We start from the raw sequence: 24,874 nt of genomic DNA, 5'->3' as shown, positions 1-24,874 counted from the left end.
CTTCAGTTTGTGAAGATTTAAATGAATCTTTCCATTTGTTAGGTTTTGAATTTGAATGCAGGTTACAAATAGTCTTATGGAAGAAAAGAGCTAAATCCTTGATGACATTATATTTTCTCTGACAGTTTGTGATAGAGGGTGTTGTTGGGAAGAGTTACCATGGAGACATTGCCATTGACGATGTGACAGTGAATGATGGACCATGCCCACCTACAGGTGAGTAACATATTTGATACAACCTGCAAACATAACCTAATCAGAAAAATTGATACATTTTAGTTTACATTAACTTTTTTTAGCTTGACCGTGAGAAATGTTCATATTTTATCAACTTATGTTTTTAATAGGTTTCCTAGGTTAAACCAGTTACTAGTGTCCATTTTAAGAAGCCATGAGAAAGTGCAAGTGTTGGTACTTAAACCCACAAGCCCTTTGGTTAAAGGCAGATAGCATAAACTAGTTTCATTACCTGGTTAATCTCCCTATTGTGAAAAAGGCAGGTGTGGTCAATAGTAAAAAAAAAATGAAAACAATTAATAATGAAAACCACAACATACATGTATGCTTTACACTTTTGTCCAGGAGTTTAAAAGGTCTTTAACTTCTGACTCTCTCTCTAACACAGATGACTGTGACTTTGAGAACCCAACCATCTGTGGATACACCCAGGACCAGACGGACACTTTTGATTGGACAAGAACATTTGGCTCTACTGTCAGTCAGAACACAGGACCTCCATCAGACCATACATATGGAACAAAGAATGGTTAGAAACACACCCAATGTGAACTCATTTTAACAAGAACATTTCTGATCCTTTGATATTCTTAAAGATGTTTAAAGTATTAGGCGTTTTTAAATGAAAAAATGTTTTGTTTTGGTTTTGTTTAGAGGAAAATCGATTTACTACAATACTTAAAAAAACTTATAAATTTTTTTATTTGGTTTGTTCATATTCTAAAAGAAGGTTTAACAACACATTTTGTAATCAATGTTTCCAGGCTACTACATGTACATTGAGACCTCTTCCCCAAGACGTACAGGAGACAAAGCTCGGCTTATAAGCCCTGTTTACCCGCCAACATCAGGCCGCTGCTTGACATTCTTCTACCACATGCACGGACGGGGTATCGGTACATTGAATGTGTACAAGAGGCAACAGAGTCGGCTGGGCCCAGCAGTGTGGACCACCTCGGGGGAGAAGGGAACCCAATGGATACCTGCCCAACTCACACTCAACAGCAATGTACCGTTCCAGGTATGTTTAAGCACAAAGATATATAGTTATTTTCATACTTGTGCCCTTCGGATTAGTTTGTTGGAGAGGCATTTGTATTAAAGTGTTCAGCATACCTGCATGTATAATGAGGTACTAAATTATGCGTACTAATGTCAATTCAGGGAACTTGTATCGAAAGTTTTGCAAGAAAGCAGTGTCACAAAGGAAAGTCGATTAATATAAAAACTATTCACTTTTCCAGATGGTGTTTGAAGGTGTGAAGGGAACCTCAGTGACAGGGGACATTGCCATTGATGACATTGCCATCAAGGACGGAGCCTGCCAGCCTGCAGGCTCATGCAATTTTGAGACAGACTTTTGCACATGGAGCAATGACCACACCACTGATGACTTTGACTTTGTACGCTTCAAGGGTGCAACAAGCAGTGGATCTACTGGACCAACCGCTGACCACACCACTTCAACCAATGCTGGTAAATAGCTAGTTTTGCAAGTATAATGCTTATAAACATTACCTATTTTTGATGCAAGGTATACTGGTACCTCTGTGAAGATATATTAAAAAAATACTGTTAGGAGTTTATAAAAAAAACTTGTTGTACAATTTTGATAAAAATTACATTTCATTTTTGCCTCATTTCTCATCTCCATTGACATACATTGTATTAAGGCAATTTGGGGGAAATCAAGAATTTTCTAAACTGTGCATTACCGGTATTCATTTTTTTGCAGGCTATTATATCTACATTGAGGCCTCCAACCCAAGGAAGCCGTCTGATAAAGCCCGTCTTCGCTCCATGGTGTTTGACAAGACTTCAGCGAGCTGCTTCAGCTTTTGGTACAACATGTATGGCAGGAACATCGGCAACCTCAATGTTTATGTCCAAAACCTTGGCAACACTATGACAATTCCCAACAAGGTGTTCACCCTCACTGGAAACCAGGATAAGGGATGGAAGTATGGCTCTGTGAACATCGGATCATCTTCACCTTTTGTAATTATCGTTGAAGGCACCATTGGTAGTGGTTACGCGGGTGACCTTGCTCTTGATGACCTCGCCATGTCTGCCGGGGCTTGCACCCAGTCGACTGTGACACCACCTCTATTCTACTGTGGAGACACCAACAATCAGTCTCTTTCTCAGAACAAAGTGTGTGACTTTGTCTCGCAGTGCCCAAATGGAGCTGATGAGCAATATTGTGGGTCTTGTAACTTTGACTCAAACATGGATGGAATCTGTGGCAACTATGACGTAAGCACAGGCTCATTCCGCTGGCAGAGAGACAACTATGGAACACCCACCAACAATACTGGACCAACATTTGACCACACCACCGGATCCAGCAGGGGCTTCTACATGTATGTGGATGCCAGCAATGGTCAGTCCAATGCCCTGGCTACTCTCCAGACCCCAATCCTCCAGCAGGCCTCATCTACTTGTCAGTTCACATTCTGGTATCACATGTATGGTAGGAATGTTGGCTCACTCTCTATCTCCACCAAGATTGGCAGCATTGTGTCCCCCATATGGAGCATCTCCAGTAACCAGGGCAACATGTGGAAGCAGGCTATTGTTGATGTGGGTAGAATTTCCGGACCATTTAGTTTACTGGTACAAGCCAAAAGAAGCTACTCTGTTATAGGAGACATTGCAGTGGATGACTTTAATTTCACAAACTGTGCTCTCCCACAAGCAAACGGTCCCTGCACATCCACTCAGTTCACATGCCCAGGTAACAATGTGTGTATAGACAACAGTCGAGTATGTGATTACACTGATGACTGTGGCAATGGGAATGATGAATCAAGCTCCACATGTTCTGGAACTAGCCGATGTGATTTCTCCAGCTCACTCTGTTTCTGGAGTCAGGACCGAGGTGACCAGTTTGACTGGACCAGAAAGGCTGGATCAACCACCAGCTCTGGCACGGGTCCCTCCAGAGACCATACAACCGGCCTCAGTACAGGATACTATGTATACATTGAAACATCTGCACCTAGGCGCTTAGGAGATGCTGCTCGCCTTGTCAGCCCAGTGTTCCAAAGCACAACAGCTTCATCTAAATGCTTCTTCAATTTCTATTACAACATGTATGGAAGAACAATTGGTTCTCTTAATGTTTACATCAGGACTCAAGATCTGTCTGTTTCTCAGATATGGAGCAGGTCTGGATCAAAACCCAATGTGTGGACAAGAGGTTCAATCAACCTTGTCTACAACCAACCCTTCGAGATCATAGTGGAGGGTGTAAGGGGAACCTCTGCCTATGGAGACATAGGCCTGGATGACACTAGTTTCTCCATAGGATGCAAACGCTCCACTTCTCAGTTCCCACCAGGATTCTCAGTTCCACCCTCTGTGGGCCCTACTGTCAGCCCCACATGTGGGGCCGGGCAGTTCCAGTGTCCTGCAGGCAAATGTATCCCCACAACACAAGTCTGCAATTTCAACGATGACTGCTTGGATGGCTCTGATGAGATCAACTGTGGACCATGTACATTTGAGAATGGCACATGTAACTGGCGGGATATTAGTGCTGGTATTTACCAATGGAGCTCAGGCATTGCAAGTTCAACATATGGACCACAAACAGATAACACATTGAACTCTTCACAAGGCCACTACGGGTATGTTAAGGGTTCATCGGGAGTCTTCTTTGACAAGGCAGTGCTCTCCAGCCCACCTCTTGCTGCTTCCTCAGCTACCTGTGAAGTTCACTTCTACTACACAACAGGTCGCGCTAACAATGCACTCTCTGTCACATCCTATGTCAATGGAACAGTAACAACATTGTGGACAAGCCAAACGGCATCTAGAACCTGGAGACAGGGAACTGCCTACCTGGGCAGAACACTTGGAGCAATAGGCAAGGGATTCCATGTAAGGTTTGAAGCCAGTAGTGGTGGTGTGACTATTGATGATGTCTCCTTCTTCAACTGCAATCCAGGAACCAAGCCTCTAAATGTGGCATGTAACTTTGACTCAGATTTCTGCCAGTGGAGCAATGCTCTGTCTGACCAGTTTGACTGGACAAGAAAGTCTGGTTCCACCGTCTCATCTGGTACAGGGCCCACAGGTGATCATACTTCTGGAAGTGGATCTTACATTTACATTGAGACCTCATCCCCACGTAACCAAGGAGACAAAGCCCAACTTCTCTCCCCAACTCTCTCTCCAACATTGGGCAATGGAAATTGTCTCTCCTTTTACTACAACATGTTTGGACCAAGCATTGGAACTCTCAACTTATACATGTCCACCGCCTATAACAGAACACTTTTCTGGTCAAAGACAGGCACTCAGGGTGACCAATGGAAATTAGCTCAGAGAACTGTCATATCCAACATTGATTACACTCTGATGTTTGAAGGCATTGTGGGTAGTGGTTACCAAGGTGATATAGCAATTGATGATGTCACAGTCAGCAATGGGCCATGTCCACCCGATCTTGCATGTGACTTCCAAACTGGCTTTTGCAATTGGCAACAATCACGAACTGACAATTTTGACTGGACACGATCTAAGAATGGAACATCATCCAGAAACACAGGACCACCATTTGACCACACATTTGGCTCAGACTCTGGCTACTATGCATTTATTGAAACATCTGCCCCCAAACGATCAGGTGACAGAGCTGTCCTTGTGAGCCCAACATTTTTGAGTGCATCACCTCAGTGCTTTTCATTCTGGTACCATATGTATGGAGCAACAATTGGCAGACTGGTTGTACACCAGAGAAATTTAGGTTCATCCTCAGTCCAGGAGATCTGGCTGAAGAGTGGAGACCAGGGTAATATGTGGAGGCATGGCCGAGTGACTGTCTTGGCACAGAATAACCTGCCCTACACTGTTGAAGTGGTCGGTTACAAGGGCAATGGTTACACCGGAGATATTGCCATTGATGATGTTGAGATGATCTCTGGAGCCTGTCCACCTGCAGGTTTCTGTGGTTTTGAACAGGACACGTGCCAGTGGAGCAATGTGCTTACAGGAGATGATTTTGACTGGCAGAGAGACAAAGGAGGCACACCAAGTGCTACCACAGGACCAAGGGTTGACCATACCCAGGGAAGCTCACAGGGATATTACATGTACATTGAGACATCGGGAACAAACAGGAAACCTGGGGAAAAGGCCTGGCTGGCAAGTGACTACCAAGATCCCAGACCAGCAACATGCCTGTCATTCTGGTACCACATGTATGGAGCAGGAATTGGATCACTCAATGTGTACATTCAACAAGGTTCTACCGCTGCTAAGTTGAAAAAGTGGTCTTTAAGTGGAAATCAAGGAAACATCTGGCAGTCTGCAAGTGTTGACATATCCAGCAATACGCAGTTTACCATTATATTTGAAGGAGTGAGAGGAGGCAACTATACAGGTGATATAGCTATAGACGATGTGCAGATTTCGTACACAAGCTGTGCAAGTGTAACAATGATGACCACCCAGTCCCCTGCGGTTGGTTCTTCTCCTGCCTCCTACCCTCCCTCGTCCCTCGACTGTACATTTGAACTGGGCTTTTGCAACTGGAACCAAGACCAGACAGACACTTTCGACTGGTCAATGCAATCAGGATCAACTGGCTCAGCAAGGACAGGTCCGAGTGCAGATCACACCCTGCAGACCACATCAGGTCACTACGTCTACATTGAAGTATCGCGACGACAAGCAAACAGCACAGCTCGATTAATCAGCTCACCACAGAGTATTGGAAATACTGGTCTTTGCCTCAAGTTCTGGTATAATATGTATGGAGCTCATGTCAATGCATTAAATATATACACACAAGTTGGAACAACTAAAACACTGCTTTGGACAAAATTAGGCAACAAAGGTCTTGGATGGAAATATTCCCAGATATATATTGTCAACCCAGGCGTCACAGCAAATTTAATCATAGAAGGCTTAGCTGGAACATCCTTTGATGGAGACATTGCTATAGATGACATCAGCTCCAATACGGGCCTCTGTCCCCCACAGAACACATGTGACTTTGAGGAGGGACTGTGTGGCTACTCTCAGGACACTACAGACCAGTTTGACTGGAGTCTGCACCAGTCTTTTACCTCAACTACAGGTACTGGACCCTCAGTTGACCACACTGAGGGAACTGCTGCTGGTCACTATATCTTCATAGAGTCATCACGACCACAACTACCGGGTTACAAAGCCAGAATTGACAGCCCTACATTCAACCCAACCACTGGCTCGTGTCTTACATTCTGGTACAGCATGAATGGTAATACAATTGGAACTCTCAATGTCTACAAGAAAGTTGGGGGAAATATGGGCAACCCCATCTGGAAAATGTCAGGAAACCAGGGGATTCAATGGCACAAGGCTCAAGTAACTGTGTCCAGTGCCTATGTGGGTTATCAGGTAACATTTGAAGGCATTGTTGGCCCAGGATACAAGGGTGACATTGGCCTTGATGATATTTACTTAAGTCCGGGAAATTGCCCATCCCCTGGATCATGTGACTTTGAAAAGGATCTTTGTGGCTGGGTGAACTCTAACCATGGTGATGTATTTGACTGGGAGCGGGCCCAGGGATCTTCAACAAGTAACGGCACTGGACCCCGCACTGACCACACTCTGAATTCAGCCTATGGAACATACTTGTTCATTGAAGCTTCGTCTCCCCAGTCACAGGGTGACACTGCATGGTTGGTGTCTCCAACTTATGCAAATGGAACAGATCAATGTATATCCTTTTGGTACAACATGAATGGGGATGGAATGGGAAGCCTAAACCTAAAATACTGGCCCTACAATGCAGGACTGAACCAAACAAGGATCTGGCAAATGACAGGAAACCAAGGACCCAACTGGAACCAAGCACAAGTACAAGTACTAGACCCTGGAGTTGATTACAGAATAGTCTTTGAAGCTGTTAGAGGACCAAATTACCACTCAGACATGGCTATTGATGATATTTCTCTTCAGCCTGGAAACTGCATTAATCATCAGATTACAACTATGAACCCCTGTGTCTACCAGTGTGATGGAAAATGCATCAGCAGTATACAGATCTGTGACTTGGTAAGAGACTGCTCAGACTGGCGAGATGAAAAGACTTGTGGATACAACTGCAAGTATGAGAATGGTACATGCAATTGGACAAACAGAAATGGAACCAGCTATGCTTTCTTCCTTGGACCAAGCTCTGTCCCCAATTCCAACCTTGGACCTCCCATTGACCACTCAACTCTTAGCCCCAATGGTCATTACATGTACCTGAATGCTGCTAAAGGAAACTTATACTCTCAGGCACAATACATCAGCCCTCTCTTACAGAGAGCATCATCAACTTGTGAAATGACCTTCTACTATCATATGACTGGTACAAACATAGGAAGTATGACAGTATCCATTAAACAAGACTACCTATTGACAAGAGTATTTTACTTGATTGGAGACCAGCAAAATGTATGGAAGAAAGGCACTGTGCGAATTGGAAGACAAACCAATCCATTTAATTTAGTAATTTCAGCATCAAGATCATTTTCAACACGAGGTGATATAGCAATAGATGACATCAATTTCCAAAGCTGTGGATTCCCTTCCCCACAATCTAGCTGCAGCGGAGACCAGTTCAGATGTGCTTCCGGTGTCTGCATTTCTAAATCTCGGATATGTGATTTTACAGATGACTGCGGGGATGGTTCTGATGAAACATGGTCTGGCAAACTTGTGCAGTGTAGCACTTACAAGAAATGCAGTTTTGAAAGTGGCTTCTGTTTCTTTGAACAAGACCAGAATGATGACTTTGACTGGTCACGCAGGTCTGGACCAACTATCACTGTTTTAACTGGACCATCACGTGATCACACTATCAATAATGTCAATGGTAACTTCTTGTACATTGAGACCTCGTCTCCAAGGAAACCTGACCAAGCAGCCCGTCTTGTCTCACCATTCATGGTTGCAAGCAATAGCTCAGACTACTGCATTATGAGGTTCTACTATGAAATGTATGGTGCTGAAGTAAACACGCTGATGATCTACTACAGGACAGAGGTGAATGGGCCACTTAACAGACTCTGGGGACGACGGGGCAACCAGGGTGACTACTTTGCCAGATCCGAGATTAACATCTACAACACCAAACCAATCCAGATTGTATTTGAGGCTAAAGTTGGAAATGGTATTCATGGCGACATAGCCATAGACGATGTTAGTTTCACTCCATCATGCCACTTCTATACAGGAGCAGTCTCCACAGATACTCTGCCTCGCACACCAACTCCCAACCCTTGCGGTAACAGCAGTAAGGTTTGTGCTAACAACAGGCAATGTGTACCTCTAGCAGAGGTTTGCAACTTCAAAGATTACTGCAGTGATGGCTCTGATGAGCTGAACTGTGGTGTTTGTGATTTTGAGCGAGGACTTTGCGGTTGGCAGGACATTAGTTCAGGAGAATACCTATGGGAGAGACATAATGGATCAACACCAGCTTCCCTTAATGGTCCTCTCACTGACCACACCCTAGGAAAGGCACTAGGAACTTATGTCTTCGTCGATGCCTCAAAGGGTACATTTGCTGGAAATGCTGACCTCCTGTCACCAACATATGGAGCTTTGGGATCCAACTGCCAGCTTTCATTTGCCTACTACAAATCTGGAGACAGTCAAGGATTCATGCGTCTCTATCTCATCTCCCCAGGCGCACAACCAACAAGTGGTTTAGGTAAGATCCTCTTGTGGACAGCAAACACACAAAACAACACCTGGCTTACAACAAATGTCACTCTGGGAGCCAGGCAACCAGGATTCAGACTCATGTTTGAAGCTGTGAAACATCTGAGAACTGGGGACATGGCCATTGACGATGTAAACTTCACAAACTGCCGTCAATCCGCTCCGACAGGCAACTGTGCATCTAACCAGTTCACATGTGCTCGCAAGTCCTGTATTGACAACAATTATCTCTGTGACTTCTCAGATGACTGTGGGGATGCCTCTGATGAAACAACAACAAAATGTGCTAACTATGTTGAACGCTGCAACTTTGAACAAGACATCTGTAACTGGATACAGGACGATAGTGATGACTTCAACTGGTCTTACAAGTCTGGTTCCACTGCGACCATGGGAACTGGTCCAAGTCTTGACCATACATATGGAAACTCCACTGGGCACTATATCTACATTGAAACTTCATCACCACAGAGATATAATAACACAGCAAGAATTATTAGTCCTGTGTTCCAGAGATCAAACACAGGAATGTGCAGAATGAGATTTTTCTATTACATGTACGGAATAAACATCAACACTTTAAATGTGTACACTAAAACCTTTGAACTTGGCCCAATGATAAAGCAGATCAGCATCCAAGGACAGCAACAAGATGGCTGGCTGAGAGCAGACGTGCCTCTCACAAGTAATGCACCATTCCGTGTTGTCATGGAGGCAGTGGTTGGCCACGGACCCAAGGGCGACATCGCAATTGATGATGTGTCATTTACACCGGGGTGCACACTAATGTCTGCTACAGCAACTCTTCCAGCTATGTTCACAACACCATCTAGCTGTGGAGTAGGAAAATTCCCCTGCCGAAATGGAAAATGTATACCATCAAATTACTTCTGCAACTTCCGGAATGATTGCGGAGATGGTGATGACAGTGATGAGGCCAGCTGTCCTATGTTAACTACATTTGATAATGGGACACGATCAAACTGGATCAATGATCAAGCTAATGATTTCCTATGGCAAGTGGCTTCAAATGGCAACCCCAATGCAACCACAGGACCAACAGGCGACCACACAACTATGTCTGGACACTTCCTCTACACCAAAGGCAATGTCACTGGCCTCTCAAAAATGATGTCAAGACTAGTCAGCCCAATATACAACCAGGCTGGGAAAACTTGCTCTTTTAATTTCTGGTACAACGTTCATGGACAAGAATTTGTAAACATTAATGTGTACATCAAACGTGGTAGCACAGAATCAAATTTACTAACAATCGGTGGAAGCAGTTTCTATGGTACCCAGGACACCTGGCAGATGGCACAGGTCAACTTACCAATCTGCGCTTCATCATTCCAGATTATCATAGAGACTACATCGTATGGTGCTTTTGGTGTGCCTCCAGGATTTGTTGCTATTGATGACCTCCAGTTCAAGAACTGTGAATACCCGGTTCCACCAGCATCATGCATGTTGGGCCAGTTCACATGCAACAGTGGCCACTGCATTTCTCAAACACAAAAATGTGACTTCCAGACAGACTGCTGCGATGGTTCAGATGAACTTCAAAGCACATGCTCAGGCTACAACAGATGTGACTTTGAGTATGGACTTTGTAGCTGGGTGCAGCTCACCAGTGACACCTTTGATTGGAAGAGACACAGAGGACCCACTAACACCTATGGAACAGGACCTCAGCAAGACCATACCACGGGCTCAGCCTCAGGGTACTACCTGTACATGGAATCATCTGCCCCGCGACGACCTGGGGACAAGGCCAGACTGGCTCTCAGTCTGCCTCCAAACAGTGGTCTATGTGCCATCAGATTCTGGTACCACATGTATGGTAGCAATGTAGGCGCACTAAATGTTTACCAGAACTCTCTCAACACTGGCATGGTTCTCAAGGCAAGTATAAATGGTACCCACGGAAACCAGTGGGTTCTAATGTCAGTAAGTCTCAGTTCTAACGTACCATATAATGTGATCATAGAAGGCGTTGTTAGCAGTGGCTACCATGGTGATATCGCCATTGATGACATATCATTGTCATCAGGCTGTGGAGCTCCGACAACCTCATCTTTCACTTATCCAACACCATCCAAACTGCCACCATCAACACCTAAACCATGTCCCAATGGACAGTACACTTGCAGCAATGGACAGTGCATAAATGTGACCCAGGCATGCAATGGCATCTCAGACTGTTCGGACAACTCTGATGAAGCAAGGTGCACACAGCCATGCTCATTTGAGACCGATTCCTGTGGCTGGATGGAGGTAATGATCGATGGATTTGACTGGACTCGTTCAAGCGCAGCCCAAGCTGCAGGAGCTGGTAACTCAGCACAAGCACCACCAGTGGACAACACCAGAGGTAACCAGAATGGTTATTTCATGTATGTGCAAGACTCGACCAATGGCCATACTCAAAACAAGGTTGCTGAACTTGTCAGCCCTATTATTAACTCAGCCAGTGCATACTGTAAGATTCAATTTTCATACTACATGGATGGACAGGATGTTGGTATGATGCAGCTGATGATCCAGGAAGCAGGCTCATCCCCTGTAGTTCTCTGGAGAAGAATGGGCACACTTGGAGCGGGTTGGAGAACAGTCACTGTGGGGCTTGGCAAACATGTGGGATCCTACACAATCTCCATACAGAAAATTGCCGGAACTTACAGTGGCCAAACTGCCATTGATGACATTCGATTCTTGGACTGTGTACCCCCAGTGCCTCAAAGTATGTGTAGTGGTACCCAATTCACATGTGCAAACAAGGCCTGTGTGGGCAATAACTTGCTCTGTGACATGACCAATGACTGCGGAGACAACTCTGATGAAACAAGCTGTGTCAACTCCCGTCAGATAAACTTTGAGCATGGACTTGGAGACCTTATGCAGGGAGTAAACGGCATTGATGATGAGTTTAACTGGGTGCTGGCCCCTACTTCAAGGAATGTGACCATGTTCCCGGGACCACCATTTGACCACACATTTGAGACGTCAAAGGGCGTGTACTTGTATATAGACTCCTCTCAACATATGTATAACAGTCGTGCATGGCTCAAGACTGGCACCTTCCAGTCAACAGCATCAAACAACTGTCAGATGAGATTTTATCTGTATATGTATGGTCAGAATGTGAACACATTCACTGTTTACTACAGACTTTACAATAATGGTCCACCTTCTAGATCAGTATATAAAGTCCAAGGAGAACAGGGCCCATACTGGCAACGTGTAAACATCCCACTGAAAATATCGCAACAGTTCCAAGTAATAATAGAGGCCAGGGCTGGCAACCAAGACACAGGAGGTCTTGCGATTGACGATGTTTCATTTACTTCCGGCTGCGGGGCACCCACCACTGCCCGTCTGCCCAACCCACCACCGACGATACCCACCACTGTTACCACAACCCAGCCACGCATGGGGAACTGCAGCAGTCTACAGTTTGCTTGCTCAGATGGATCATGCATCGACCTCATCCAGCGATGTGACTTTAACTACAACTGCAATGACAAGAGCGATGAGCAGGGCTGTGGTAATATTTTCATACTCTTCTTTTAAAGGAAAGACTCATTTTTCTTAGCATTATTGAAATATATATTAACTTTAAAACTGATAATAGGATTTTGTACCTTTTGTAAACTTTTGAACATGTTTCATTGAGTCAATATGCATAAGATTATATGAATAGAATAGAGAAAAAAGTAGTAAAACAAGGATCTGTATCATCACATCTATCATTGTAAAAAATTAACCTAATTATTTAAACAGTGAAGCAGCGCTGTACATTTGACAATGCCGACCCATGTGGCTGGAGTATCAGTCATGGGAAAGTGACAGTTCCCGGAGAGTCCTACACCTGGCAGATCGCAGAGGCACTCACCGTTAGAAACCAGCAGTACTTCCCAAAGACAGACCACTCACAGGTCATTATTAAATAAAATTTTCATAAAATTTATTTTATGTAACAGGCTATACAGATAAAATTGATAGACATTGTTATTCTCCATGAGAGGCAGCTGTGATATAAATACTTAATCATGTGGCTGTGAAGATTGTATTGAAAAATAAACACAAAGAGTACTTTGTGTTGAACTGGGGTTTATTTGTTCATGAAAGGAATATAGATTCCATTATTGTTTAAAATACATAGCAACAAAAATACATTGTTTAAACTTTGAAATATCTGGAAAATACAAGCCTGACTGATTTTGAAAATACATATTTAAAAATAAACACAAAAAATAGAGCAATGAAAACATGAAATACATAAAAGCAGCAAAAAAGTGGTGGACAGGTGAAGGTGGATATGAAGCTTGTAAATTTACAAAACTTGAATGAATTCTTGAAATTTTCCTTAAAGCTGTAATGATGATATTAGTCTTCTAGACCTTACAAATTTGCTCTGATTCGCTCCACGTTAATTGGTCCTTGCTCAACAATAAATTATTTAATTAATATGAAAGCAATAATATTCATTTACAAAACAGGCTCATTAAGTGGGATTTTCTGAAACTTTAGTGATGGTACACTCTGAGGGAAGAGTTATTAATGCTCAAACCAACACTCACATTGGTTTTTAAAATTTGCACTCTGTTAGAATATTATCAAGATCTTTGTTTTACAGCAAATGTCAACTGGCTGGTATGCATTTGCCTCAAGCTCCAGTGGCTCTTTCCACGACACAACAGAGGTGTACTCATCCACTATCGGGCAGACAGGTCCCCAGTGCACACTTAAGTTCTTCTACTATATGGACGGACCCTCAGTTGATTCACTTATTGTCTATATCATGATGGCGGGCATCAAAACCCAGCTATGGGAGCTAACAGGAGGCAGCGGCCGCCTCTGGCAGCCAGCGGAAGTGTACCTAGGTGCAAAGCAGAATGTGGTGATAACCATCCAGTCCCGACGAGGCATGACGTACCAGGGCGGGATCTCCATTGATGATGTCCAGTTCATTGACTGCCAGCCGCCCATCATCCAGCCCACATGCAGAAAGGACCAGTTTACGTGCAAGAACAAGTACTGCATCTCTCCCCCATTGCGATGTAACTATGCTGATGACTGTGGAGATGGATCTGATGAAGTGGTATGCTTTAATATTTGAAGTTGAAATCTTTCATCTGTGACCTTCATTTATTTGATGTTCAAATCATACTAATTCACATAAAGAATAACTGAAATCAGTAAATATTCAAATGCAATGACATGAAAATGAATTTTCATATATTTGTAAAACATAACAAAGATGTATTTTGATAGCAAGTACAAGAACTGTGCCATAAATTTGAAAATGAAATGACAAGGTATGAAAATATTTCATTCTTATCCTGTTTCTGTCTCTGCAGAAGAGTGAATGTGACTCTACATACCGAGGGCGATGTGACTTCTCTAACGGCATCTGTAATTTCTGGAGTAATGACATGGATGATAACTTTGATTGGACTCTGACCAAGGGTTCCACCCCCACCCTGGGGACTGGTCCCAGTGTAGACCACACCTCCAGGACTGAACAAGGTGCAAGCTCATTGTTATAGGAAAAAAGTGGGGCTAATTACTTCATTTCTAAAATGTTCTTTGTTTTTTTTTCACTTAAACATGAACACAAAAACAAATAATTTTAACCTAGCCATATCCCTTGAAGTATACAATACATCATATCTATGATAATAGTGCTGACATTCATGTAAATGGAAAATATCTCTAAAACAATTGCCATTTATCATATTTTGCAAATTTTCACTTTGTAATTTTTGAAAATTAGACTATTAACTAAATACATATTCAAAGTGATATGTCTGTGTATGTCTATAATCAAAATGTTACATGTATATCAGTATTCAAAGTGGTATTTCTGTATTCAAAGTGATCCGTCTGTGTTCAAAGTGCTCTTTGTAACATGTTATTTAAGTGTTGTTAATTTGTTTCAGGAGGGTACATCTTCGTGAACAGTGCTCCACCCCAGAAGCTGGGTGACGCCGCCCGCCTTTCCTCTATGACCATTAGTGGATCCTCACAAGGATGCAGTGTGAGTTAACTTGCACACTTAACTATCAAATAAATGTTCAGAGCAAAAGCGTTTCAATTTACATACTTAATCATGATAAAGTTGATGCATCTATTCTGAAAGAGTTTGTTAAAAAAAATTGTGAATGTATAGGCTAGTATGCAAATATCATTATATACAATTTTCACTTGCCCATGGCAAAGCAGACTCTTAAAATTATTTTGAATATATCTATAAGTTTTACAATTTAAATATTTCATTTACAGTTGCGACTATGGTACCATATGTGGGGTACAGAGATCGGTCACCTGACCATTCTCAAGCGATACAGCTACGCGGCTAATGGTCTGAAACCATTTGCTGACTACCAGGGTGACCATGGCAACGGTTGGATGCTGGGAACATTCTCTCTTGACACACCTGACGACACCAGAGACTACCAGGTACGTTACAAGTGTGAGGTTATGTGCATATTAAATAGTTTAAACACCAGTGAACTCATGTTTCAAACTGACTGTTCCAATGCTTAGCAGGGTTTGTATTTGAGTTTTTCACTTTTGGGGCTTGTCCCTCTAGTTTCCATTATTTTATTAAGTTTTATTCAATTATGTTCTTTCTCTATTTTGAAAAAAATAAACAAAACCAATATCAACCCACACTAGATCTACATGGGTTGTAGGAAGAGAGTCAAGGAACATTTTAATTCTGGCCTTACGCATTAAGTATATATTATTATGTAAATAGTACAATGCAATTTTAATTTCTACATATCACCTATTTAGGGTTTATTGGGAATTAGTTAAAACATGTTTGTATATCCCCAGATTGTGATCCAAGGCACTGTGGGCGGAGGGGTCCACAATGACATCGCCCTTGATGACATCTCCCTCACACCTGGATGCGTCATTGGAGGTATTATTCACTGATTTCTAAAGACTTTGTCCCTATTTGCTACAATCAGAAAGACCAAAGTGTGAGAAAAATCTAAACAATTATGTTTAGTTTATTATATAGAGTTGATCTTTAATCCATGAATTGGGCTTGCTAAACACGGGTTTTGATTCTGTAATGTTATTCTTGACAGGCTGAATTAACCATCTCTTTTATTCTGGGTCAACCAATCTTTGCATAACATCTACTGTGAACCAAACATTTCCCTTGTTACAGGTACCATATTTGGTTCCCCAACTGCACCCTCCACGACAGTGGGCCCATGTGGAGCCGGGAAACAGAAGTGCAACAATGGCCACTGCTACACATACTCCCAACAGTGTAACTTCATGGACGACTGTGGGGACAACACAGACGAGATAGGCTGTGGTATGTGCTTTGTTACATAATTATAGTTGGAGATGGTACAATAATTAGATTTAAAATATTTAAATATGAAATTAAATTGTCTACAGAACACTATATTTGAATATCACTCTCAAGTCAATATTTAATTATTGTTGGATATCATATAGCATATAGAACATAAGCTTTGTAAAGCTTTTAACCAGTCTGTTGCATTATCAAAATATAACCTTCTTTCAAGATTTTCAGGGTAAAGCAGATCTTGTACAGTTATTATAGCATTAAATATTAATTATGGAAATAATGAAATATTCCAGGCACTACATGTGAATTCGAGCGCAACCCACCAAACTCTGTGCTTTGCGGTTGGAAGAACTCTGCACGGGACAACACAGACTTCCAGGTTGTGGCTGCCGCTGGGTCACAGGGCCCACAGACTGACCACACTTCCAGCACCGGACAGGGTTAGTGGCAGATTGTTTGTTTACTTGTACATGTTTGTAGAATTCCTACTTTGCTTGAGAGAATCTGTGTCAGAAATATATATATATTATACTGCTCACCTGTTCAATTTATCTGGATTATTTAAGAGTGTAAGCACACATAACTTGACTTGGAATATTTTATTCTATGTCTGGTCTGTGTATGATAAAAAATTCTGAATGTTAGGCTATATTTAGAATTTTTCCCTCTATTAAAATTGCTCAGATCAAAAATAAGTAGGGGCTTTCCACATCATATTTAGATACTTGGACCATTTCCTGATATTTTACTTTTCCTAACAGGCTACTACCTGATGGTACAGAACAGCCCCAACTCTATCTCCGGTGACACAGCAATCCTCGAATCTGGCATGTTCTTCTCCTCCAGTCCAGCCTGCACCATGACAATCTGGTACAACACCAACGGCGCTGTTGGCACTGTCATCAGAGGTAGGGTGTGGGGCAAGATTGTGTTGATAGCATAGCTATAACATGAATCACCCCCAGAATCTATTAATTATGGACTTTATGTAAAATGTGTTATGCTATTATCTTATTTTTTAATGGTAATGATAATAATAATCATACCCTGATTATTTAAGCTACTGGTTTGATGACACATGGAGAGTGCTAAGTAAATAGATAGATAATAAAAAATCTTTCTAATTCCTCTTCAGTGCTGGTAAAAGATGCCCAGAATACACTGAATTCTGCCTTTATGACAACGGCTGATAACTCCCACGTCTGGCAGCGTGCAAACATTAACATCGGATCGTACAGCAAGTTCATATTTGAAATCGTCACAATTTTCCCACGCAACGCAGGAGGCAGCGTGGTTGCCTTTGATGATATCAGCTTCTCTAAATGTGCTCCAGGTATGATTTCTAATGAAAAAAAAGTTAGATTCAAGTTGTATTTATTTTACTGATGAAAAATTAGAAAGATTCCTAGGTAATAGACACAAAATCAGAAAATTATTGCTTAACTCTCTTGATATATTACAATAAAATGCTATAAGCCAATTACAATAGTAATGAGAGCATTTTGCGGTCAATTTGAACACACGAAGGTAATTTGGGCATTGTTCTTTTAATTTTGGCATGCTGTTTCTATTACATACTACAGAGTTTATTCAGTGCATGAACACATTGTTTTCTCTGCTACCAGCTGCCCAGGTAGATTCGTGTGCTCCAAACCAATGGCTGTGTGCCAACAGAAAAACGTGCATAAACCTCTATCAACGCTGTGATAACCGTGCTGACTGCCTTGATGGTTCTGATGAATATGGCTGCAGTAAGTGTTCTTGTTCACTTGAATCATCTCATAATCATGAAAAGTAATTCATTGGTACCAAATCAAATGAAATATTACCTTCAGCTAAAACACTGGGGTAATGTCAAGTTAAAGATTCATTTAAAGAATGAATTGCAGGATTGATGTCATTATCGGGGTATGAACGCATTTGGGCTGGTCAAAGTGTGTGGAGTCCAAATCATGCTATTTAGATACATTTCAGAAATATTCAGTTGTCTATGAATCTGAAAAAAATAAATAAAATATCTTATATCTTTAGCCCCGAACCTTGGTGATTGTAACTTTGATGACAACAACTGGCTACAGCAATGTAAGTGGAAGCAGCGTGTGGACGATGATGGAGACTGGTCATTGGCCAACACCCAGGTTGACCCCTTCACTGGACCAAGAGCTGACCACCAGGGAACACGGAATGGTAAATTAGCAGGATCAACTTGCAATGCTAAAAGATTATTTAGTCCCAAAAAAAAGTTTTTAATTACCTGAATCTATTGAATCATTGATGATGCATTTTAATTTAGATTTAGTTAAACCAAACCATCAATAATTTCCTGCAGTTCACTAATGTGGACATGTTGATTTCTTTTGACAATTCCCCCATTAAAATATCACCACATTCTCTTATAGCTTCATGCAAATATGCATGATACATATGTAATGCTGCAATATTCTTCACAGTCATTTAAATAAAGTTCAAACTCTAATCTCTCACTCCCCTTATCTCTTCCTTCATCCAGGCCACTTCTTGCTGATGGTAAGTTCGGGTCTGAAGGGTGGCGATGTTGTCGACGTACAGACCCCACAGTTCCCAGCCAGCCATGGGGTCTGCTACCTCCGCTTCTACTACTACATGTTCGGGTCCCAGAACATAGGCCCACTAAGGGTGAGTTACAATTATCTTATTTTAGATGAAAAGGTTGATGTATTGTTAGGTAAATATATAATAATGTATAGTGTATCTAATTTTGATCACCGTTATACTTTGAGTTGTTAACAATTAATGAACTGTCATTCAGTTCTTTTGCAATTTAGATGTCAATTTAGTTTTAAATCGAAAGATAATTACTTCTGAAATTGCTTATTGCGCTTTTAAGAAGAAATACATTATCTTATTCAATACATACATACATATAGGTTTACACATACAATACAAACTCGGAGAAGATTCTGATGTGGTCAGACAGCCGTAACAAGGGTCAGCAGTGGGTATATGCCAACGTTCTCGTCGGGGACAACACAAACTTCAGCGTCATTTTTGAGGCCGAAGCCCAGGATTCGAACACTGCTGATGTCGCCATTGACGATGTCTCTTTCACCCCGGAATGCGCCACAGGATGTAAGCATGTCTATACCAACCAACGTGTTGCTTAACCATTATGGTTGTAGCTTACTGAAGTTTTCTTTTAATAATTACTTGAAATACTTTATGAAGAGAATGTTTCTCACATAAGTTTATTCATTTTTTTAATTATTCAGTGTCCTATTAGTCTTGTTATTTATGTTAGACCTATTACATAGTCATCTTATGTCTGGATTGTACATGACAGAACTTTAACATTTCTTGCCACAAATGTGTCATATTTTTTTCATTCAAAGTTTCAGATAAATAAATAAAATATTCTTAAATATATCTTTATTTTCTGTGTAAGAAAATTAGTTTTCATATTACAGTGCCTCCAGCAGTATTAACAGGCCCGGCATGTAACCCAACAATGGAGTTTTATTGCCCGTCCCGTAACGAGTGTCTTCCCAACACCTGGATGTGCGATGGGACAGTGGACTGTCCTGGCGGGAAGGATGAACCAGCATCCTGCCCCACACAGCAACGTTCGTACTTTTTGTTGAAAACAATACTGTCAATGGGGGGATGATTAAATATGCTTACTTGTGTTTTGTATTTAACTTTTTATTCAATTGTTAATCAATGTTATAATATAATTAGTTGTCATTGTCAAAATCTTATGCTTTTGAACCCCCTTCTTAATTAATCAACTTCACATCTTGAAATTGCTCAAAAGATGGTGTTGCATAGATATCATGTGTTTCTCATTTTCAACTATCAAGTTCGTGCATATCTTGTTTTGTCATGCCAGTAAGTAATCGATGGATAATGTTCTTTCAGCCCGCCCATCTGGTCAACCGACACAAACTCCCAAAACCCTTCCAACAACCACACAAAGAGTGACCCCAGTGCACGTGAACAACTGTCCCCATGGTCAGTTCCAGTGCAGCAGTTCTGAATGTATCCCTGCCAATCTCCAGTGTGATAAGGTGTCCGATTGCTCAGATGGCTCGGATGAAATATGCACCAGTAAGTAACAAACACTTGATACAAATTCAGTGTTTATGTACGGGGTTAAGTTTGTTTGTTGTTAAATAGTAATTGTTAATTGTACGTTGGATCTAGTTGGGCAAAAAACCGTACATGATGTGTTGTTTTGTCTACTGAGTAGTGTAAACATTTATTTTTGTTGAAAAAAACACACAAAAAAAACCTCTTCAAGAATTAACAAAAGTCAGTAGTCAGCTGGATAAAAAGCACAGATATTTGTTATGAGTTTGTCATTTCCTGTTTATTATATACATACAACCTGATGAAGGCCAAATGGCCGAAATGTTGTTTCATTAATAAATAATTTGTGTTGAAGTTGGACTTCCTTAATTATCACCATATTATGAGTTAAATAGAACCTACCAGTAACAGTATTTATCCATTACAGACCTGTAACATCTTTTTTCTCTTTTTGAAGCGGAATCTGTGTGTGTGTATTACGTGACATACAATCACGAGATGATAAGTAAACACATTGTTCCATTTACAGAGACTTGTCGCTCCGACTTCCTCTTCTGCTCATCCCAGAACCTGTGTATCTCGAATGCTACCCGCTGTGACGGAGTGGACAACTGTCTTAATGGTGCTGATGAGGCTTTGTGTTCCACCACATGCAGAGCCAACTATTGTCAGAATGGTGGCACATGCACTGTGGGTGTAACACCCGCTGTTTGTATTTGCCCCAACGCATATGCTGGCGCGCGATGTCAGTACTCAAATCCAAACTCCCTTGGAAACACACAGACAAAGTCAGGATCAGGTATGTAAAGATTTACTTAAGTTCTTACTAATGCACCAGTCAATTGTTACCAGGTAACGGGGTATACCGGGGATAGCGTGGGAAATGGGCCTTGTTTTTATCATGCAGTTATTCCAATAATCCATGTTATTAAAACAAATGTTGAACTTATGACAGTAATCTGCCATGTTGATTTTAAGATGGGTTAACTATGTGGGTTCAGCAAGAACTATAATGGCCCATCATAGAAGAAATGAAAAACAAAAAATATAGTCATGGAGACCAGAACTAGCTTTTTAATAAGTTTTTTTCAAAAACAATCATTAAGTTGAATAATGTTAAACATGATAATATCAACCCTCACTTGTATAATTTTATTTTTTTATGTACACCACTAATATCATCCCATACCTGTAATCATGTACCACACCCTTCTTCGACACCTTCCTGTTGTATGTTCGCAGGAGGTTGGAAGGTTGGGGTCGGTGCAACATTCGGTGTCGTTCTTCTGGTTGTCCTCGTGGTCGGCGGATTCTTCATGCTCCGTAAATACAAGCCTGAGTGAGTAGTAGTTAGATAATTGCTCTAAAACAGTTTCTAAATATTTAGCTTGTCTGTTCATGTTTTATGGAAAAAATCGAATGACATCAAAGCCTAGGCAGTTGGTGTATCATACAAATACTTTACTGTTGGCCATGACTTCAAAACTTCAAGCTTGGTACACAAAATTAGTGGGTGATATATTTTTAATTACACCCCTTGATAAACTAAGCGCTAAGAACCTGATGAGTGTAAGCATCCCTTTGTGATGATGTTGTATTTTACCTGAAGCATAACTGGGAATACGAAAATTTTATAATTTGTATCATTTCCAACAAAACTGTCTTACTCCAGAGTTATTCAAATCTCACATACAAGTATTTCTTGTTGTATCTTATATTTTTTTTACTCTACTTTGTGAGCTTTTAATGAAAAATATGGATTTCGATATGTTTTTTCCAGCATCAGTCTGCCAAACCTTCCATCGTTCAGGAAGCCCCGTGCTCAGGAAGGACTCAGTAACCCTGTGTATGATGGATACGGCTCTGAGGAACACTCTGAAGTAAGGCAAACATTAAATGTTCATATTGAAATTCTACGATAGAGGGCACTCAAAGTGTGGTATTGCTATGAAACATATGGAGCATTTTTGATGACCCTTAAGGTGGACATCTTAAACATCATATGTCAATCTGTTCGTCTTTTGATTTTTGGGTCTTGTCAGCAAATTTATTCAAGATGCGATTTGGAAATATGTTGGCACAGATATTAGGCAAACAAAGGTGATGTGTTTGTGCTCCAGTAGGGAGGCAAATAGTTGTCCAATACAACCTTGTACAAGCAATAACTTTGATATTATTGATGGGATTTCAGTTAGATTTCATGTAGATCAACATGCAGGTCAATATTGTACAATATGGACTTCATAGCATTACATTGTGACTCTGCCATAACTGTTTAACTATTCAATCCAACTACCCAGAATGGTAAAGCACTATAGAAGATGTTTAACTCATTTTAAGAATAATGCTCTTATCTGAAAGGTCAAGGCCATATCATACAATATAAATTTCATAGTAATACCTTAAGTTTTATATACCAATTGAGGGTATTTGTCAATATTCTGCAACAGCTCTTGATACTGATTAGGATGCATGTATATTTTAGCCATTTATATACATATGTAGTTCATTTTTTCTTTAAAATTGTATATCTTGTAGACGTTTGTTTGAAACAAAAACTTAAACTGTTATTTTTGTTTCAGTTCGCAATGAACAACGTTGATTCTGGCTTTGTAAGTATTTGTTCTCGCAACCATGTTTTAGTACACGCAATCAAGTTAGAATTTTTTTTTATATGGAATTCCGAAATCTGTACAAAAGCACTTTCTGGGGCCCCTTTAGTTAAACATAAGTAAACTCATATAACATCCAACAGACTTTAGCCCTAGTAACATTAGCTTATCAATTCAATGATTTACACCAATGATTTATCAATTCTCTCATTTTACTTTCAAAGTATCAATACAGTATTTCTTAAATAAGCGGCTTAAAATGTATATTTTTCAAATAAAAAACAAAAACAGGTGAACCTCAAAATTGTCCTTGTTTTTTCCAGCAATCAACCTCCATAGAAAATCCCCTGTACTCGGAAGCCTGAGATATCCCAGACATGACAACACCATGACAACAACCATATATGTGCAATAGGATTATTTCAGAATGTGCAATACCTAAAACCATGACATTTAAAAGAAATATTTTGAAAATAATGTAACTTCTTATACATATGTGTGCAATAGATACATTTCAAACTGTGCAATACTTTGATAATCTTTATTGTGCTCAATATATCACATGCTTATTATCTTTTCCAAAGTGCCATTCCAATTTTTGAACATAATTCTTCTGTTACGAAATAAATCATTAAAATAATTCATGTTGTTTTGTATATCAACTCTTATACAGAGAACAATTCTTTAAATTTTGCTGGTAAATATCCTAGTCTAAAGACCCGCCAAGTCAGTCTTCGCGCAAAAATATGTACGTTAATGAAGTAAAAATTTGTAAATAAAACAAAAATTGAAAGTTAATTTTAAAACATTATCTTTAACTCTTTAATCAAGAAATTGACCAGAAAAGAGGCTGTACCCATCCTGATTGTTCGAACATTCTGTGTATCGTTGTGCTCGGGGATGATGAATACTGATTGTTATGGCCTTGTCCACATGTGTCAGTCAAGGTCACACTGGGGGATTGAATATATAAGTGTTTTTTTATTTATGTCAACATGTACCTTAAAACATTTTAAGTGCTCAGCTGATTTCAAGAAAGAATGAAGTTATTGCAAAACATTCACAGTGCAGTGTATAGTAATTTCAAATCAAGCCAAGGTCTTGAAGTAATATACTGTAATATGTCCTCACAAATCCTCTTACAAAAGCTTGATGAATTTTGAAATCATTTGTGATACATGTTCACCATATCAAGACATGTGCTAGCTGTGCTTCCTGACACATCAGGGTCAAACTGAAGGGTCAGAGGTCATTCTCCTTTCCCACTTAGAACCTCTTGAATATCTAGGAGAGAACTAATACTACATGCATCCATAAAAGCAATGTACAAAGTACATGTTCCCGCCACATTGTGTCAACTTGTGTTGTGAATTGGACCAAATTTTACTATTGATTACCGGACGTTAAATACTAATCAATGATTGGTCGGTATATCTTTGAGAGTGCAGCTTTAATTAATGACTAAATAATGCATTTATAGAAAATAGGAATTACTGACAACAAAATTGTAACCCTGTATTTAATAGCTGAAAATTCAAAAACATAACATGATTGGTGAGTGCTGAAAGATTAACTGTGATCTGCAATCGTCTCATAAGGTAGAAATACCATTTTTCGGTACCTTTCTTCCAAATTAAACTCGGTACAATTGTTTTCAATATTTATTCATCCTTTTTGGTATATTTAAACATTTGTAGTAATTGCTTTAATTCTTATTTGAGAGTAAGGCAGTGACTTACTTTTTACCTGATGTAACCCATAATTCAACATTATTTTGACTAAATTCAATTGGCATAAAATGTAAAACAAGAGAAAGTTACAGCCAGGACACTACCAGCTTTACTCTATGTCCTTTTCTGCAGAATTCCATAATACACAAACACTAAGTGTGACCTTAACCTAAGAG

General features: G+C 40.5%; 1 protein-coding gene across 1 annotated transcript in view; it reads left to right on the top strand.

The window, feature by feature from the left end:
• The window catches only part of LOC128230268 (MAM and LDL-receptor class A domain-containing protein 2-like), a 97,444-nt gene extending 73,836 nt beyond the window's left edge, over window positions 1-23,608 (top strand). The window contains exons 145-170 of the mRNA XM_052942388.1: window positions 126-216; window positions 626-766; window positions 1,002-1,258; window positions 1,482-1,713; window positions 1,973-12,496; window positions 12,733-12,887; window positions 13,589-14,053; window positions 14,313-14,481; window positions 14,895-14,992; window positions 15,238-15,414; window positions 15,796-15,883; window positions 16,139-16,291; window positions 16,585-16,731; window positions 17,053-17,199; window positions 17,427-17,624; window positions 17,917-18,042; window positions 18,323-18,478; window positions 18,801-18,946; window positions 19,198-19,399; window positions 19,735-19,890; window positions 20,186-20,374; window positions 20,886-21,155; window positions 21,599-21,695; window positions 22,137-22,236; window positions 22,939-22,968; window positions 23,292-23,608. Coding sequence (XP_052798348.1) covers window positions 126-216; window positions 626-766; window positions 1,002-1,258; window positions 1,482-1,713; window positions 1,973-12,496; window positions 12,733-12,887; window positions 13,589-14,053; window positions 14,313-14,481; window positions 14,895-14,992; window positions 15,238-15,414; window positions 15,796-15,883; window positions 16,139-16,291; window positions 16,585-16,731; window positions 17,053-17,199; window positions 17,427-17,624; window positions 17,917-18,042; window positions 18,323-18,478; window positions 18,801-18,946; window positions 19,198-19,399; window positions 19,735-19,890; window positions 20,186-20,374; window positions 20,886-21,155; window positions 21,599-21,695; window positions 22,137-22,236; window positions 22,939-22,968; window positions 23,292-23,333 — 14,556 coding nt within the window. The 3' untranslated portion in view covers window positions 23,334-23,608. The remainder of the gene's footprint in view (window positions 1-125; window positions 217-625; window positions 767-1,001; window positions 1,259-1,481; window positions 1,714-1,972; window positions 12,497-12,732; window positions 12,888-13,588; window positions 14,054-14,312; window positions 14,482-14,894; window positions 14,993-15,237; window positions 15,415-15,795; window positions 15,884-16,138; window positions 16,292-16,584; window positions 16,732-17,052; window positions 17,200-17,426; window positions 17,625-17,916; window positions 18,043-18,322; window positions 18,479-18,800; window positions 18,947-19,197; window positions 19,400-19,734; window positions 19,891-20,185; window positions 20,375-20,885; window positions 21,156-21,598; window positions 21,696-22,136; window positions 22,237-22,938; window positions 22,969-23,291) is intronic.
• The last annotated feature ends 1,266 nt before the right edge of the window (window positions 23,609-24,874 follow it).

This window comes from Mya arenaria, chromosome 4 (assembly GCF_026914265.1).
Source record: "Mya arenaria isolate MELC-2E11 chromosome 4, ASM2691426v1".
In the NCBI taxonomy this organism is placed as follows: domain Eukaryota; kingdom Metazoa; phylum Mollusca; class Bivalvia; order Myida; family Myidae; genus Mya; species Mya arenaria.
Note: the sequence above shows the minus strand (reverse complement) of the source record. Positions and strands in the feature narration are given on the sequence as shown.